This window comes from Gnatocerus cornutus, chromosome 5 (assembly GCF_029298725.1).
Source record: "Gnatocerus cornutus isolate USDA-ARS CGAHR chromosome 5, icGnaCorn1.1, whole genome shotgun sequence".
Lineage (NCBI taxonomy): Eukaryota > Metazoa > Arthropoda > Insecta > Coleoptera > Tenebrionidae > Gnatocerus > Gnatocerus cornutus.
In genome coordinates this window covers 19,167,587-19,183,320 of record NC_142237.1, presented here as the reverse complement: position 1 = coordinate 19,183,320, position 15,734 = coordinate 19,167,587, and the positions used below count along the sequence as shown (strand labels likewise).

The window sequence follows — 15,734 nt, the reverse complement described above, 5'->3', positions numbered from 1 at the left end:
CATGAATTCACTTAATTAAATTTTGTGTATAAACTGCACGTATAAATGAGTACTCCATTTTATCATTACGCTTGTGATCGACGGTGCTGCCACCACTCAACGCGCCAAATTTGAACTTAACTAACGTTTTTATTCTCAACCTTGCAAAATCATTACCAACATAAAAAAAATAAAAAATACCCAAAATTCAAAATAAAGCAGTTTTACAAAATAAATACTTTCTTTTAATTTACTATTTAAATTAACTTTGAGGGTCTTAAAATGGGTGAAAAAAAAATAAAAAAAATTGCTGGAAAAAAAGTATATTTCTTATATCCACATTGAAAAAATGAAAAACTCAAGACTACCCAAAATGTACTTGAGTTGAGTAAAAAGTCAAAACTTTATTACAACGTAACATCACTGCTTCACTTTTTTAGAAGCTGGTTCATCTACCTCCATAACATCCTCATCGTCGGTCAAACAGATCACACTATCAGAAGCTTCCTTCAGTTTGGGTTCCTTGATGTCTTCTTCAATATTTTCCACAAACACAACTGCTTTCCCGTGTCTTCGCCCAACTAAAAAAAACTACTGAAAAAAAGTTCAGTTCAAGACCGGCTCACCTGAGTTAATGAATACTTCGCGCCCACAGTGGCTAATGGCGTTTTTGGCTTGTAGTTCATTTAACCCGAAGATTAAGCCTCTGGAAGTGATATATTAATCAGTGTTACATAACAAAAAAGACAAAAAAATTAAAATGGGACAAAAAAGGTTTCGTTTCTTTGTGTCCATTTTTTCTCAAATACCTACAAATTGATAATATCGTACGGCCCTCGAATAAGCGCCGAATCCGAGGCCGCACTGGAAATTATAATATTCCTGGACTTGACATAAGTGTGGTAAAGATGAGCCATGTGTATGATATTTTTCCTCTTTGAAGTATCCTCAATCGCCGGACTGTATGGAATCTCAAAGTGAAATCCCTTCTCTATCAACTGCTTATATATTTTCCTACTCCTCTTCACCTGATTCTTATTTTCAGGATTAAAACAGAAAATGTCCCCCTCAAAATTACTACAAACAAACTGAGAGAAAAATATAGATAAATTAAGGGCTCAAAAATACCATTGTTGCATGCAGGGTTGATGGTAAGACTGCAATTATATCATATTTCTTATAAAACGGCGATTTTATCTGAAAATCAGGACAAAATTGGTAACACTCCAAGAGTGATTAAAGAAACTCACAATTTTGTGCATAACTTCTTGGTGTGAAAAAACGATAGTCAGTCTGTTTAACACTGTCATGTCTTCACAACCCTGCAAAAACACGATAATGCCAATTAAGAGAAATGAGAGACAATACCGTAACTGGGGCGATCTTGTACGGCTCTGGAACAGGATTAACTTGGACCTCTCTAGCTTCACCTTTCTTTTTCTTCTTTTTATTATCTAAATCGTTGGCGTCGAGTGTGTGGTTGATGGCAATCGTGCGGTAACCATCTAAACAAATTATCACACCTTTGAAAAACAAACCAATTTACTTACAATTATACAAAAGTCGTATCGTGGCCTCGTAGTTCTCCCCCAAACACCGCTCATTTATACAATAATCATAAAAGCCCTTTACGTCCAACATCCTAAAACTGAGCCCCCATGTGCTGACTTTGACACATAACCTATAAAAATGCCAGTGTGACAGAAACAAACAATTCTCCGTCTCTGTTTGATTCAACGGGGAGAGGTTTTTTCATCTCTCTCGTCTGTCAAACGCGTCAACCGGTTTTGAAGTTATGTCCCCGTGAAATTTAAAATGTTCCTAGCAAGAGTTTTGACAAAGTTGCGCCCCCCGAGACAGTGTCTTTGCTCTCTTCAAGTTGTTTTGAAGTCAACAAAATCTGGTGATGAGAGCCCCCCGAGCCCCCATAAAGAAAAACTTGGAGATATGAGCTCAAAATATCAGGTTTTTCGCGACGATGACGCTGAAGAGATCCTGGATATATACGAAGAAAAGAACAAATACGGCGAGCTGTTGGAAGAGGAGGAGGAACTCAGCCCTTTTGAAGGGATCAACTTGCAGCGTAGGTACGAATTTAAGTAAAACCACCGCTTAAATTCGATTTTAGGTGGAGTTGAAGGCGTATATGACATTGAAGACTTGGTTGAAGTGCTCCGCCGTGAGAACGGACAAGACATTTTTGTCGCTACAGTACCTAAAGAAATTAAATATGTGAACCACATTTGTTTGGTCACAGGAAAGTCTGTCAAGCACATGCAAGCAATCGCGCAGTTTGTTAGAATAATTTACAAAAAGAAAATGGAGAGGAAAGATCTAGTTCCACGGTTAGAAGGCGCCGGTTCTAGTGACTGGATGGCTTTGGATTTAGGTAATTACGGCGAAATGGAGCCTTTTTAGGATTTTTTAATTGTAGGTAACATCGCCTTGCATATATTTTCGCAAAAAGCACGAATTTTGTACGACCTGGACTCTCTGTGGGCAGTGGGGCCCCAGTACGACCCCGAGTACAACAAAAAGGACCCCATTGTGGAGATGCTAGAGAAGCACTCAATATACTTGCAAGACCTGCGCCCTGCTAGCTAATCTGTTTATGTTTTAATTGTAATATAGTTTATCTCATTATCGCTGCTGATAAGTTATCTAGTACACCTTCAAATGACTAAATCCCGAAAAATGCCGCCCAAAGTGCCCAACAATGAACGATGATAAATCCCGACAAAGAAAAACTCTTTTGAATTACGTTCTCAGTTCTCACCAAGACGCATTGTTCAACTTCCTCATTCCAAGTTTGACGTCTTTCGTACTCTACGTGTTGCTCTTTGCAAGTGATGCAGCTGTAGTGTTTCGTCATTACAAAGACGAGAACCCAGTATGGGCATCCCTCACCATCTTCGTGGTTTTTCTCCCCTCTTTGTGTTCCTACGTGGTCATAGTCTCCTCATGGGAACTCTGGCCGGAAGCGGAAGGCTGCGACCGGAACAACTGTGCCTGGTTCTTAATAAAAACATTCGAGCACTTGTGTTTTCCCATTTGGGCGATGTGGAGGTAAGTTGAACAAAATAGAGCCCACGCGACTTTCCTCAGATTCGCAGAGAGAACTTTCTGGTCTATTGAAGCAGTGAGGTCTCAAGACGAGAAAGAAGTAGCTAAAGCGATTGGAGTAGTTTCCGCACCGCGAACTATCGAATTGTACTTCTTCTTCCAAGCGTTTCTCCACTCTCTCCCCCAGATGCTTCTTCAGCTCAACATTTTGATGAGACAAGACTACACTGTGAACAGACAAACTGGTAGAGCATTTCTGTACCTACAATCTTATTCTCATTTCGTTGATTTTAGCCGATGCTGAGATTCTCAGTTTTGTGTTCAATTTAACAAAGCTCTCATCAACTATTGCGTTTTATCAGCGTTTCAAAACGCAGAAACTTGCAGGGAAGCAGTATCCATGGTTCAAATCATATAAAGTTCCTCAAGACTTCACCATCGACCAAGTGGATTCGGCCAAGGAAAGAAAAGAGGTTGAAGAGCTCAAAAATGAGCCTCCACCTGAAACATCAAGCAGAAGAAGCAGCGACTTTTACTTAGAGCCCGAGCTGAGAGAACTTCCGATTAGAGAAACTTCAGTTCTGGATGGCCCCCAGCGACCCCTCTTTCAAGAGATTTCGGAACCTGATTTTAACATCAGAAGAACAGTCGTCATAAAGGGTCTCCCAGAGGACGACTTGGCCGGAAAAGTAGTCTCTTTTTTCTGGTGGTCTTGTTTCCTCGTCGCGCGGATTTTAGCAATTTCCACTTTCTTCTACTTCCATCCTACAGCAACGATCTGGTTGCTTGTTGCTCATGTGGTGATTGTAATCTCCTTCTTGTTGTACGATATCAAATCGAGCGATGTTAAACGAGGCAAAGGTCCGTTTTTCTTGTTTTTAGGTCTTATTTATATTTTCTGTATAATCGAGTTTAAGATCAAGTTCAAGAAGGCCAAGTTTATGTACATTGGGTACTTTGCGTTGACTTTTGCTCAGAATTTTATAATGTGTCTCGTGTGGTGGTTCAGCAACGATGAGGAGCTCCAGAATGACTTTTGGTTTAAGTACATTTTCGTAATAGTAGTCATGGGTTCGATCATTAGCGTCACTTCAATGATGCTCTACTTGAGTATTTATAAGCCCAAGAAAGTGACAGTGGGCCAAAAAATTATGTAACATCTCTTTTTTATACAATAAATATTTAAATAAAAAAAGCGGGAACGTTTTGAATCCACCTAGTGACTTTCGTTTCATCATGAATGGAAACTATTTCTTCTAAATAAATAAAAAGCTGTGAAATCAACATTACGACTGAAAATTTTTCTTTCACCACTCATTATTAAACGAAATAGCATTGTATTTAATTATATTATTTAGTTATTAATTAGAAAAACTTCTATGATTGGTAGCCATGTTTAGTGACAGATGACTTTTCGCCGGAAGCGCGTCAGCCATTTCTTTCTCCACGTTCTGTGGCATTTGACAGAACGACAGTGATTGTTTTCGGCATTTATTTGCCCCGAAGTAAGTCAAACAGCCCCAATTTCTTCCCCTTGTAACCTCACCTGTGTGTTTTAGTTAAAAATGGGACGTTACGCTCGAGAACCGGACAACGCAGGTAAATCCTGCAAAGCACGTGGCTCTAACCTCAGAGTCCACTTCAAAAACACATGCGAGACCGCCAACGCCATCAAAAAGATGCCCCTGAAGCGCGCCGTCGCCTACCTGAAAAACGTCCTAGATAAGAAGGAATGTGTTCCTTTCAGGAAATTCAACGGAGGCGTCGGGCGGTGCGCCCAAGCTAAACAGTGGGGCACCACACAGGGACGTTGGCCGAAGAAGTCCGCGGAGTTTCTTTTACAGTTGTTGAGGAACGCGGAAAGTAACGCTGATTACAGTGGCTTGGATGTGGACAGGCTGGTTGTTGAACACATTCAGGTTAATCGTGCTGCTTGTTTGAGGAGGAGGACGTACAGAGCACATGGTAGGATTAATCCATATATGTCTTCGCCGTGTCACATTGAGTTGTGGTTGACTGAGGGGGAGAGCGTTACTGAAGCGCCCAAGAAGGTCGGCAAGAAGAAAACGCTGGAAAAGTCGAAGAAGAGCAAACCTGCACCTTCCACCGCTCATTAATTTTATTATTTGATTCACTTATAATGTAAGACTTGAGAATACAAGTTTTTGGCAAATTTGCAGTTTAATAATTGAATTCACCCCTAAATCCGTTGAGAGTATTTTTGTAAGCTTGAATTCCGTATTTCATGCTCCACGCAAATGTGTATAACTGGTTGCCTGCATTGCAGGGGCGCCTATTGCAATGCGAATTAAAAAATTCTTGGTCACAAATAATTACGTATTATTATTCATTCCATAATTAAACAACCATAAAAAGCGACTTTCGAACGTCTGATTACGACGTTTATTTTTCTGTTAACTGTCTCCATATCGGAACTGAAAGTCTTAATTTACAAAATATGTCACATAGCACCGATAGGAATGTATCATTTATTTTGTATTTACTTTGATAAAACTGACTAATTGCTAATTATTGTAATTAATGGGAAGTTGCGACTCCTCAGTTTCAACTGTTGTGGTGCCTTTAGTGCCATGCGACTGAGGAGCAAAAAAAAGTTCAAAGGTACGTACTCCTCTACAGTTGTCCCAAATAAACGTGCCCAACTTTATGGTCCCATAAAAACTCTTAGCCACACCTGAACGAGCATTCTCTCAAGAAACCGTCGTAATGAGAGAACGCCCCTTCGACCGTATGTGTCTTATTATGCCCATTGACAGCGTTCATCGTAGGTTTGTTTACATTGTCTTCTCGTCACACACGTCTCATTTGACACCATTTCTACCCAGACAAACTCCACAGTTGGATGCAGACGTCTTTCATATTGCCCCAGTCAAGTTAACTGTTTACGTGGGCACTTTACTAAAGGGTTGTAACACAGATAATAACGTAATGACTCATAACTCTCCCCTGGATGTTTGTGTGTTTTGGGTCAAATTACTCCCTTTGTAGTGGCAATAAAGTCCTCGACGTCCATATGGAAAAATAAAAAGATCTTCAAACGAAATGGTAGTAAAGATAAGCGGTTTCTTGGGAAATCGACGAGATCGCATGGGTCAAAGTTGAAAAGAGCGATAGGAAGGGAATGTGCTGATAAAACTGAAACTAGTGGTATTGTTAGATTCGTGTTGAACTTCTGGAGTTCGAATTTCGCGCCCTGACAATTTGCATTGCATTAAATGTCGGCCATTAGAAATAATTGCGGTAATAAAATAAAAACTAAATTGGCATTCCTGCGGCGCTCCGATCAGAATTACCTTCATTATACACCTGTAAATAATTTCTCGCTAGATTAATATCAACAATATATTCCACTTTGAGGTTAATAGTGCGATTTTTATTGGCAAACGTGCAATTACGGTAACATGTCCTGCTTCGCCTTAATTTTATCTCCGCCACTGTCGTCACGACCCACCTATACATCGCTGGACTTCCTTAGAAGGCTCCCATTTGGATCCTAATAAATCTCCACGTCGCTATTGAGTAAATGTTAATGAATTTAATAAATAGTCATTATTATTTATTTGCCTGCATTCTCCGCTGATTTTATGTAAAATTATGTAGGACTCCATTCTTCCCATTTAGACAACTAATTAAAACGCTGTGAATTATGTTTTTATTGATTTGTTTACCTGCCACTCAAAGTGTGTTGTCCTGTTGTAAATTATTTCGAGATTTTTCCAAAAGCACAATGAAAATTTATAATGTGAACCGTGCGCCTAGTTTTTCTATAAAATTGTGCGATTTATTGGAAATCGACGTCAATTACTCGCCTTATTTATGGTGGAGTTTCGCTCTCTGCCCACAGTTTTATTATAACTTTACCATTATAATTGCATGAAATGCGGAAACAACACGTGATAAATAATCATTAAATAAATCATAACCATTTATAAGAGTGTCATTAGCAGTCATCTGTTAATTACATTGGAAATATTCAGTGTGGGGTATCAAACAGGATTTTTCCAAGACCGCTAAATATGTGCAAATATGCAATCTGAATATCTTTGCGGGTTATCAGATCCTTCAGTTTCGACGAGTTACTTCGATTAATTTTGCTTTTCCAGGTTCTTCAGTTCCGTCTTTCGATTCTATTCTTTGGGTACGGATTTCTCAGGTTCGTTACGTTTCTTTGGAATGTTTTTGAATTCCTTGAAATTCTTAAAAATTCTTCAAGATTCTTTAAAGCGCATGAGAATTTTTGAGATTTTCTAGCATTCTTTGAACTAGAAATAATCCCACGGAACTCTGAAGTTTTCTAGATCTTTTGTAGAGATATTAAAGAACTCTGGAATGTCCCAAAGCTTTTAGTTCTTCCCAAATTTCTTGAATTTTTCGGGATTCTTAGGGGACCTTTGCTAAATATTGATTTAGTCTTTAGACTCTTTGGAGTTTTTTTCTTTATTTTTCCTCGGAGTCTGCTTCTACGTTCTTCTTCTTTTTGTGGATTTAACTTAATCATTACACCATCATAAATTATTTTAATATGAAGTAGATAATTTTAAAATATTCTCTAGTATGTAAAATTAAAATTTTGAATTTGGTGTTTTTAATAAGTAGACCATAACCAGTAAATCTTCAAAAATTTGAAGTTTATAGCTATCAAAATAAATAATTTTCAAGAAATAGTAGAACGTACTGGTGAAATTGCTAATTTTTAGTTGGTTTCTCAACCAAAAAACTTTAAAATAGTCATCAGTAAAACTATAATTTTGTAACTTGTCTTTAATAAGTAGCTCAAAACCTGTAAATACCCAGAATTTGGAGATTATAGCTCTCAAAATAATTATTTCACAAGAGTTAATATAACAGTCCAATGAAACTGCAATTTTTAATTAGTTTTTCAGTCAAAAATTTTAAAAAGATTTTTCAGTACAACTAAAATTTTGTAATTTGATGTCTTTAATAAGTAGTCCAAAACCAGTAAATCCTCAAATTTTAAAACTTTTAGGCAATCAATTAAAAATTTTTAAAATATTCTCTGTAAAACTTTAATTTTGTAATTTGTTTTTTTTAATAAATAGTCCAAAACCAGTAAATCTTTAAATTTTGAAGTTTATTGCTATCAAAATAAATAATTCACAAGAGTTAATAAAACGGTCTAATGAAACTGCAAATTTTTAATTGATCTTTCAGTCAAAAATTTAGAAAAAAAATCTAGTAGAACCTAAATTTTGTAATTTGATGCCTTTAATAAGTGATCCAAAACTAGTAAATTCTCAAATTTTAAAACTTAAGGCAATTAATCGAAAATTTTAAAAATATTCTCAAGTAAAACTATAATTTTGTAATTTGGTGTTTTTAATAAGTAGTCCAAAACCAGTAAATCTCCAAAATTTGAAGCTTTTAACCCCAAAAAAAAATTAGTTAATAGAACTAATTAAAAAATATTCTCCAGTAAAATAATAATTTTTAAGAAGAGGTCCAAAACCAATAAATTTCCAAATTTTAAGGCTTATATCTTTCAAAATAAATCATTTATAAGAGTTAGTAAAAAGTTCTTGTAAAACTGCTAATTTTTAGTTAGTCGTTCAATCGAAATTTTTTAAATATTCTCCAGTAAAACTATAATTTTCTAATATGGAGTCGTTAATAAGTAGCTCAAAACTAGTAAATCTCCAAAATTTAAAGTTTAGCTCTCAAAATAAATAATTTACAAGAGTTAATATAACGGTCTAATGAAACTGCAAATTTTTAAAATAAAAATTCTAGTAGAACCAAAATTTTGTAATTTGATGCCTTTAATAAGTGATTCAAAACCAGTAAATTCTCAAATTTTAAAACTTAAGGCAATTAATCGAAAATTTTAAAAATATTCTCAAGTAAAACTATAATTTTGTAATTTGGTGTTTTTAATAAGTAGTCCAAAACCAGTAAATCTCCAAAATTTGAAGCTTTTAACCCACAAAATAAATTACAAGAGTTAATAGACCTAATTAAAAAATATTCTCCAGTAAAATAATAATTTTTAATAACAAGTCCAAAAACAATAAATTTCCAAATTTTAAGACTTATATCTTTCAAAATAAATCATTTATAAGAGTTAGTAAAACGTTCTGTTAATTTTTAGTTAGTCGTTCAATCGAAAATTTTTAAAATATTCTCCAGTAAAACTATAATTTTGTAATTTGGAGTCTTTAATAAGTAGTCCAAAACCTGTAAATCTCCAAAACTTGAAGCTTTTAACCCCCAAAATAATTTACAAGGGTTAATAAAACTAACTAAAAAATATTCCCCAGTAAAATTATAGTTTTGTAATTTAGTGTTTTTAATAAAAAGTCCAAAACCAATAAATTTCCAAATTTTAAGCCTGATATCTTTCAAAATAAATCATTTATAAGAGTTAGTAAAACGTTCTGTTAATTTTTAGTTAGTAGTTCAATCGAAATTTTTTAAAATATTCTCCAGTAAAAATATAATTTTGTAATTTGGTGTCTTTAATAAGTAGCTCAAAACTAGTAAATCTCCAAAATTTGAAGTTTATAGCTCTCAAAATAAATAATTTACAAGTGCTAGTAGAAGGCTCTGGTGAAACTGTTAATTTTTAGTTGGTCTCTCATAAATCAGCATTTTTTTAAATATTGTCCAGAAAAACTGCAATTTTGTAATTAGGTGTCGTTAATAAGTAATTCAAAACCAGTAAATCCCCAAAATTTGCAGCTTATACCTCTCAAAATAAATAATTTACAAGGGTTAATAGAACGCCCTGACGAAACTGCATTTTTTTTAGTTTGTCTTTCAATAAAATTTCATTGATTCAGGTATAAATTTAATTATAATTTTAAACCTGTCAAAGTAAAATACGCAGTTTACAAAGAATAAAAAATGTTTAGTTACATCAGGGCTTCTTTAGCCTCCTGCGCGTTCCACCGTGACAAATCTCTCTTATTAATTATAAATCGCCGATATCGACCCCCCAATCAAAATTATAGTTGTCCAAGCACAAAGAAACGTCGGTGTTGAACTCGACATAAATCAGTGAGCGCGACCACGTTCAATTAAACAGGCAACCAGAGGTTTGTTTTTAATCTCTTATCAGAATCAGAGATTTAATTTATTAGTATCAGAATGTCGGATAATTTTTGCACTAATTGATAATTTACATAGGACGAAATCATGTAAAGTGAACGTGGCCAATGAGCCGATGAAGATCTTTATTGGTGTAATATTTCCTAGAAGCGTGCACGTTGCATCAGTAATATTATCGATTTATAATGCAATAGATTTTAAATGCCTTATAAGGAATAGTGTAATGGGTAAACTCCGGTGACATTACCGATATAAATTTCTTCTTGACAGCAATGCTGTATAACGTTACAAGTACAAGGCATGCACGAGGTGTTTTATGACAATATCTTCATTTTTTAACGTTTGTGGTTATTAATGACGACGGTTGCGGTATTTATTGTTGGGGCAGTTGAGTTTCTCGGGTTAATAACAAAAATTAAAAGCGTGCTTACTTTCCCTGAGAAAACTGGTACAGTTTCCTAAGCCGATTACTGAGCACACACCTCTAAATCGATGACCAAGCCCTAGGAAAGGGTTCGGTAGGGATAATCCCACTAGAAGACCAGAAGATCTCGGTTTAAATGGGAGAAGAAACGAAATGAAGACTTAGAAGATCGCAGACTTTTGAAAGAGTCACTTGTATTTGTCAGTCTCGTTCTTTTAATTTATGATTATTAATAAGAGAAGCCGAGTTTCAAATTTCCGGTGCCATCAGAATGAAAAATCGTGTCTATCGTTACGTTATGCATAGAATAAATTAAATAATTTAAAAACTTGAATATGTTTTAAATTAAACTTTTCCGTCTGATATCTTTATCTGATATTCATGAAGCTCATTAAGTTTGCGCAATAAAATATGGCATCGCATTCAGTGCAGTGGATGTTAAATTGCTCACATCTAAAATGTGTTTGAAACAAGAAGTTTTCTGAAAATAAAGCGCCTCGTTTTATTAAGAACGTCCGTTCAAATTTCAATATCGTGTTAGCTCCAGGCTATTTTTATATGAAAATGATAAAAATGGGCTTGAAGCGAGTGAAATAAAAGAAAAAAGTGGGCATCTCGAAGTTGTGTAATGATATAATATAAATCATGGGCTATAAATCAGCGACTGTTGCAACAATAGGAGTTATTCAACAATATTATTAGTTTTGATTACAAACAATGGTTTATGAAGGAGTATTATAATGAACAGTACGAAATTGCACAGTAGCTATTTAGTTACAAGATAGATATAAGTAATTTTATAGATCAAAGGTAACTAAGGCTTGTCCGTTATGAAACAGCTAAGCGAACTTTGTTAAGTTTTGATTAATAAATCCGTCGATTCATATTTCGTTTTTTGTATAAAATGATGCAGGAAATTTTTCCCAGATTAAAAAAAAAGTCACGACTTCTAATTAAATTTCCAGTTAGTACAGCCACATTTTTTTTTGTAATTATTACGCACGTGTGGGAACAAAGAATAAACGTAACAAAATTTTTGCGATTCATGTAATTCACATATGCGGAGTTTATGAATTTTTAATTAATAATCTCAAAGAAGTGTAAACATGTAAAGTAGATTTTTTATTGGCTCTACGGCATTCAAAGTTGTGGAGTTCATTTCCTTTCACCTCCTTATTGAGTATGCCAAATTAGAATAAAATCCGACAGAAAAGACATATTTTAGAATATTTTATTTCAAGGATGATATAATTTTGTTTATCAGAACCTAAATTATTGGTAATTTTCGCTCCATCGAAATGAAATTTTAGGAAGTCACTCTCTTTAATCTCTTTATTGAGTGCGCGAACTTCAAAGATTTTAAAGATATTAGACGAAAAAGATACATTTTATAAATTTTCATTTCAAGAACGAACCAAAAAAAATGCAATATTTAAAAAAAAACTGGATTTTAAGAAATTTTAGCTCTATAGGAATTAAATTTGGGGAACTCACTGTCTTCAACCTGTTTATTGAGTGTGCCAAGTTACAAAGACATTAGACAGAAGGGAGAAATTTTAGAAGTTTTTTTTTTAGAATGTGCCAAAAGAATGTCAAAAAAGTTCAATATTTTTTATCAAAACCTAGATTTTGGGTATTTTTTGCTCTATGAAAATGAAATTTGGGGAATTAACTCTCTTAAAACTTTTCATTGAGTGTGCTAAGTTACAATGATATCGGACAAAAGAGATAAATTTTACGAATTTTTATTTCTAATAAAAGCCAAAAAAGTCCAATATTTTTTAAAAGAATATGGATTTTGGGTAATTTTAGCTCTATAGAAACGAAATTTGGGAAATTCGCTCTCTTAAACTTCTTCACTGAGTGTGCCAAGTTTTAAAAATATCGAACAGAAGAGACAAATTTTATTTGTAAATTAAATTTCTATAAATAGCTAAAAAAGTTCAATATTTTTTATCGAAACCTGGATTTTAAGTATTTTTTATTCTATAAAAATGAAATCTGGGGAATTAATTCTCTTAAACCTCTTTATTGAGTGTGCTAAGTTACAAAGATATCGGAAAGAAGAGACAAATTTTGGAAATTTTTATTTCAAGAATGAGCCAAAAAATTAAAAAAAAAAATTATCAAAATATTGATTTTGGGTAATTTTCGTGAATGAAATTTGTGGAACTCATTCTCTTTAACCTCTTTACTAAGTGTGCCAACTTATAAAGATATTGAACAGAAGAGATAAATTTTAAAGATTTTCATTTCGAGAAAAAGCCTCAAAAGTCCAATATTTTTAACAAAACCTAGATTTTGAGTATTTTTTGCTCTATGAAAATAAAATTTGAGGAATTCAGTCACTTAAACCTCTTTATTAAGTGTGTCAAGTTACAAAGATATCAGACAAAAAAGATAAATTTTACAAATTTTTATTTCTAAAAAAAGTCAAAAAAGTCCAATATTTTTTATAAGAACCAGAATTTTGGGTAATTTTAGCTCTATAGAAATTAAATTTGGGGAACTCGCTTTCTTAAACTTCTCTATTAAGTGTGCCAAGTTTTAAAGATATCAAACAGAAGAGACAAATTTTATTTGTAAATTCAATTTCTAAAAATAGCCAAAAAAGTTCAATATTTTTTACCAAAACCTAGAATTTAGGTATTTTTTGCTTTATAAAAATGAAATTTGGGGAATTAGCTTATTTAAACCTTTTTATTGAGTGTACCAAGTTACAAAGATATCGAAGAGAAGAGACAAATTTTAGAAATTTTTATTTTAAGAATGAACCAAATAAAAATGCAATATTTTTTATAAGAACCTCTATTTTACACAGTTTTTGCTTGTTGGAAATATAATTTAGGGAATTCACTCTTTTTAATCTCTTTATTGAGCATGTCAAGTAATAAAGATGGCGGACAGAAGAAATAAATTTTAAAGATTTTCATTTCGAGAAAAAGTCTCAAAAATATTTTTTATCAAAACCTGGATTTTGGGTATTTTTTGCTCTATGAAAATGAAATTTCTGGAATTAACTTTCTTAAACCTCTTCATTGGGTGTGCCAAGTTATAAAGATCTCAGACAAAAAAAAATAAATTTCACAAATTTTTATTTCTAAAAAAAGTCAAAAAGTCCAATATTTTTATAAGAACCTGAATTTTGTGTAATTTTAGCTCTATAGAAACGAAATTTGGGAAACTCGCTTTCTTAATCTTCTTTACTGAGTGTGCCAAGTTTTAAAGATATCGAACAAAAAAGACAAAGTTTATTTGTAAATTAAATTTCTAAAAATAGTCAAAAAAGTTCAATATTTTTTATCGAAACCTGGATTTTAGGTATTTTTGCTTTATAAAAATGAAATTTGGGGAATTAGCTTATTTAAACCTTTTTATTGAGTGTGCCAAGTTACAAAGATATCGGAGAAAAGAGACAAATTTTAGAAATTTTCATTTCAAGAAAAAGCCTCAAAGGTCCAATATTTTTTATCAAAACCTATTGGGTATTTTTTGCGCTATGAAAATAAAATTTGGGGGATTCACTCACGTGAACCTCTTTATTGAGTGTGTCAAGTTACAAAGATATCGGACAGAAGAAACAAATTTAAAAAAAAAATCGAGAATGAGTAAAAAAAAATCTAATATTTTTATCAAAATGCGTAATTTTCTGTTAATAAATAAAAGGAGGAAATTTAGGTTACACGAAATGGTTGAAATAATTGTCTGGAACATTAAAAACTCCGATAACACAAAATAATTTCAGATTACCAAATGACGCCTCAAAACGAAAGTTGTTTCTTATTTACCGAGCCAATAAATCGACTTTAAAGTATAAATCAGTAATAAATTTGCATCCGATTTTGGCTCCCATCTTCCCAATAAACATCTTCTCCTTAACTGACGACCTGACGTCAAATCACCTCGTAAAAACTCTCCTCCTGTTTGTTAAACTCCCCGTCTCTTCGCTACTTTATAATCCCGCGTCATCCTCGTAAACAGTGAAATCTAAAGGCCGCTCTAATGAAAACAGTCTGCGATAAGAAACCGACAAATCGAAAACAGACTCTCCATTGTCGGTCAATATTGTATAGTGAAATCTCGTCCGATCACTAGTCCTGCAGTCATCTCCAGCGAGTAAGTAGTGGGGCAATTTCATCATCAACACCATTCAGGGTGGTTTGTCGCGCACTCTTTGCATTCAGTAGCTTTCAGCTCATGTCCTGAAAAGCTCGCTCGAAATCGTGAAAGCTCGCGCGTGCCGTAAACTTTCAGTTTTCAGGATGACTCGTGCACGTGTGATTAAGTGAAAAATGCCGAAAAAAAGAGGTTCCAAAAGAAGAGCTGTTGATAAAATGGACCGTGAGTTGGTTATTATTAAGTTTAGTGATAAAGGTTATCGGGGTTCTAAAATTAAAACGCTTCTTGTTCGAGTTGACAACCCTAGAGCTTTGTTGCTAGAGCGAAATGTAAACAAATCTTTCTTTCTTGAGGAAAATAACATCAAAGTAAACAAAGTGGAAATGTGGAAAGGGTGTTTTCTTTTGCTGTGGCGTTTTCAGGTTTCTGAAAAATAAGCGATTTCCGGAAAAGGTTTTTGCTTTGAGATTTACTTTGTTGTGAACGCAAAGGAAGCAATTTATGCGACGGTTTTCTCTAAAGTTCTAAAATGGAAAACACGACGTCATTGATAAATAAATATAGCGCGTTTTGACGGAAATTTCAAATTTTTTTAAAAATTGATTGCTCCTGTCGCTTTTAACGAATAAAAAAGTTTTTGGCGTGAAAGTTTTAAAACGCGAATAGCAAAATGTGGCTGTAATAAATTTCAACTTTCTAATTTGCCTAGTCAGGAAATTAGGATTGAAGGATTTTTCACTAGGCTTTAATGGCTTTTTTAGACTATTTTATTAAACTTTGAAAGTTACTGAATCAAAATATTAAAAGTAGAAACTAGACTCAAGAAAACTAAAAAATTCAGGCAAATTTTTGTATTAAGGACTACTCAAAAATTTGCAATATTTTTTATCAAAATTCATAATTATTGTAATTTTGGTTCAACTGCATTGGAATTTAGTAAACTTCCCCTTTTTGATGTGCTTATTAACTGTGCCAAATTACAATAATTTAGGAGAAGAGATTTTTTTTTATTTTGAAAAAGAACCAAGAAGATTCGAGATTTCCATTGAAGGCGCTATAATTC

The 15,734-nt window shown here is 33.6% G+C and overlaps 5 protein-coding genes across 8 annotated transcripts in view; 4 read left to right on the top strand and 1 right to left on the bottom strand.

Moving 5' to 3' along the window:
- Window positions 1-288: 288 nt before the first annotated feature.
- Window positions 289-1,620, bottom strand: Rpp30 (ribonuclease P protein subunit Rpp30). Its single transcript, XM_088036472.1, has 7 exons — window positions 1,530-1,620; window positions 1,348-1,484; window positions 1,230-1,301; window positions 1,108-1,176; window positions 793-1,067; window positions 606-685; window positions 289-560 (listed from the first exon to the last, which is right to left on the bottom strand). The coding sequence occupies exons 1-7, from the start codon at window positions 1,618-1,620 to the stop codon at window positions 400-402; spliced, it is 885 nt and encodes a 294-aa protein (XP_087892598.1). The 3' UTR covers window positions 289-399.
- Window positions 1,621-1,735: 115 nt separating this feature from the next.
- On the top strand, window positions 1,736-2,624 carry RsfS312 (ribosomal silencing factor RsfS-like protein, 312). The gene is made up of 3 exons (XM_088036498.1): window positions 1,736-2,062; window positions 2,108-2,368; window positions 2,414-2,624. Exons 1-3 carry the CDS (start codon window positions 1,795-1,797, stop codon window positions 2,581-2,583), a joined length of 699 nt encoding a protein of 232 aa, XP_087892624.1. The 5' UTR covers window positions 1,736-1,794; the 3' UTR covers window positions 2,584-2,624.
- A 12-nt stretch (window positions 2,625-2,636) lies between these two features.
- On the top strand, window positions 2,637-4,199 carry LOC148175476 (uncharacterized). The gene is made up of 3 exons (XM_088036398.1): window positions 2,637-3,045; window positions 3,085-3,287; window positions 3,337-4,199. Exons 1-3 carry the CDS (start codon window positions 2,696-2,698, stop codon window positions 4,197-4,199), a joined length of 1,416 nt encoding a protein of 471 aa, XP_087892524.1. The 5' UTR covers window positions 2,637-2,695.
- Window positions 4,200-4,439: 240 nt separating this feature from the next.
- Window positions 4,440-5,215, top strand: RpL17 (ribosomal protein L17). Its single transcript, XM_088036508.1, has 2 exons — window positions 4,440-4,547; window positions 4,602-5,215. Exon 2 carries the CDS (start codon window positions 4,608-4,610, stop codon window positions 5,157-5,159), a length of 552 nt encoding a protein of 183 aa, XP_087892634.1. The 5' UTR covers window positions 4,440-4,547; window positions 4,602-4,607; the 3' UTR covers window positions 5,160-5,215.
- Window positions 5,216-5,600: 385 nt separating this feature from the next.
- LOC148175473 (tyrosine-protein kinase transmembrane receptor Ror-like) overlaps window positions 5,601-15,734 on the top strand; it is a 48,947-nt gene continuing 38,813 nt past the window's right edge. For 2 of the 4 annotated variants that reach the window (XM_088036389.1, XM_088036387.1), the window contains exon 1: window positions 14,678-14,893. In XM_088036389.1, the coding sequence (XP_087892515.1) occupies window positions 14,845-14,893 (49 nt within the window). In that variant the 5' untranslated portion in view covers window positions 14,678-14,844. The other 2 variants (XM_088036388.1, XM_088036390.1) reach the window with 2 other exon arrangements.

Bases quoted from the DNA above. Each gene is read 5' to 3' on its own strand.
- LOC148175476 (XM_088036398.1), top strand. From the start codon at position 2,696: ATGAACGATGATAAATCCCGACAAAGAAAAACTCTTTTGAATTACGTT. The intron at 3,046-3,084 runs GTAAGTTGAACA...GACTTTCCTCAG, and splicing joins CCCATTTGGGCGATGTGGAG to ATTCGCAGAGAGAACTTTCT. The intron at 3,288-3,336 runs GTAGAGCATTTC...CGTTGATTTTAG, and splicing joins CACTGTGAACAGACAAACTG to CCGATGCTGAGATTCTCAGT.
- RsfS312 (XM_088036498.1), top strand. From the start codon at position 1,795: ATGTTCCTAGCAAGAGTTTTGACAAAGTTGCGCCCCCCGAGACAGTGT. The intron at 2,063-2,107 runs GTAGGTACGAAT...ATTCGATTTTAG, and splicing joins TGAAGGGATCAACTTGCAGC to GTGGAGTTGAAGGCGTATAT. The intron at 2,369-2,413 runs GTAATTACGGCG...TTTTAATTGTAG, and splicing joins CTGGATGGCTTTGGATTTAG to GTAACATCGCCTTGCATATA.
- Rpp30 (XM_088036472.1), bottom strand. From the start codon at position 1,620: ATGTTGGACGTAAAGGGCTTTTATGATTATTGTATAAATGAGCGGTGT. The intron at 1,177-1,229 runs GTGAGTTTCTTT...CCTGATTTTCAG, and splicing joins AAGAAGTTATGCACAAAATT to ATAAAATCGCCGTTTTATAA. The intron at 686-792 runs GTAGGTATTTGA...TATCACTTCCAG, and splicing joins CCGTACGATATTATCAATTT to AGGCTTAATCTTCGGGTTAA.
- RpL17 (XM_088036508.1), top strand. From the start codon at position 4,608: ATGGGACGTTACGCTCGAGAACCGGACAACGCAGGTAAATCCTGCAAA.